At 41.1% G+C, this 528-nt stretch overlaps 1 protein-coding gene across 1 annotated transcript in view; it reads right to left on the bottom strand.

Moving 5' to 3' along the window:
- Positions 1-528, bottom strand: part of LOC103735053 (sex comb on midleg-like protein 2) — a 15595-nt gene that overhangs the window by 1493 nt on the left and 13574 nt on the right. Inside the window, exon 4 of the mRNA XM_029564016.1 lies at positions 253-404. Coding sequence (XP_029419876.1) covers positions 253-404 — 152 coding nt within the window. The remainder of the gene's footprint in view (positions 1-252; positions 405-528) is intronic.

Below are 528 nucleotides of genomic sequence, written 5' to 3'. Positions count from 1 at the left end.
CTGAAGCACCACATCTTGACGACACAGGCTGATTTGGGTATTAGATTCTTGGATACCCATTTAAAGGACTGCGGCTTAACCTACCATTTAAGTATTGAGTGTTGGGCAAGATCATCTTTCTCACAAATAAAAAAGATCAGTTGATAGGGTTCCCCCACCATCCATACAACTCATTATCCAAAAGAAAGGCCTGCAGAGAGGTCATTCAAAGACATAAGGGCAGCAGGAAAACCAGATCAAAAGATACATTACATGTTGCCTGAAGAGGTCAGTGAGGGGGCCTGATATGTGAGGATCTGTATGTTTCATAAACTGTATCACTTCATCCACAGACCAGGTTGAAGGGTCCTTACAGAAGCCTTGTTTCAGGACACTGGGGTCAGGTACAGCTATATAACTTGAAGCTTCAGTGGGAGGAGAAAAAAACAAAAACAAAAACAAATCATAATTGACCTGATCATTATCCTGAAAGAAGAGATGTTAGGTAGAAATAATGTTCTCCCACCGGTTACAGAAACCAACTCAAAA

Source organism: Nannospalax galili, unplaced genomic scaffold, assembly GCF_000622305.1.
Source record: "Nannospalax galili isolate Female #2095 unplaced genomic scaffold, S.galili_v1.0 scaffold1211, whole genome shotgun sequence".
Taxonomy (NCBI): Eukaryota; Metazoa; Chordata; class Mammalia; order Rodentia; family Spalacidae; genus Nannospalax; species Nannospalax galili.
The sequence above is the reverse complement of the archived record's forward strand: the minus strand, read 5'-3'. Positions and strand labels throughout refer to the sequence as shown.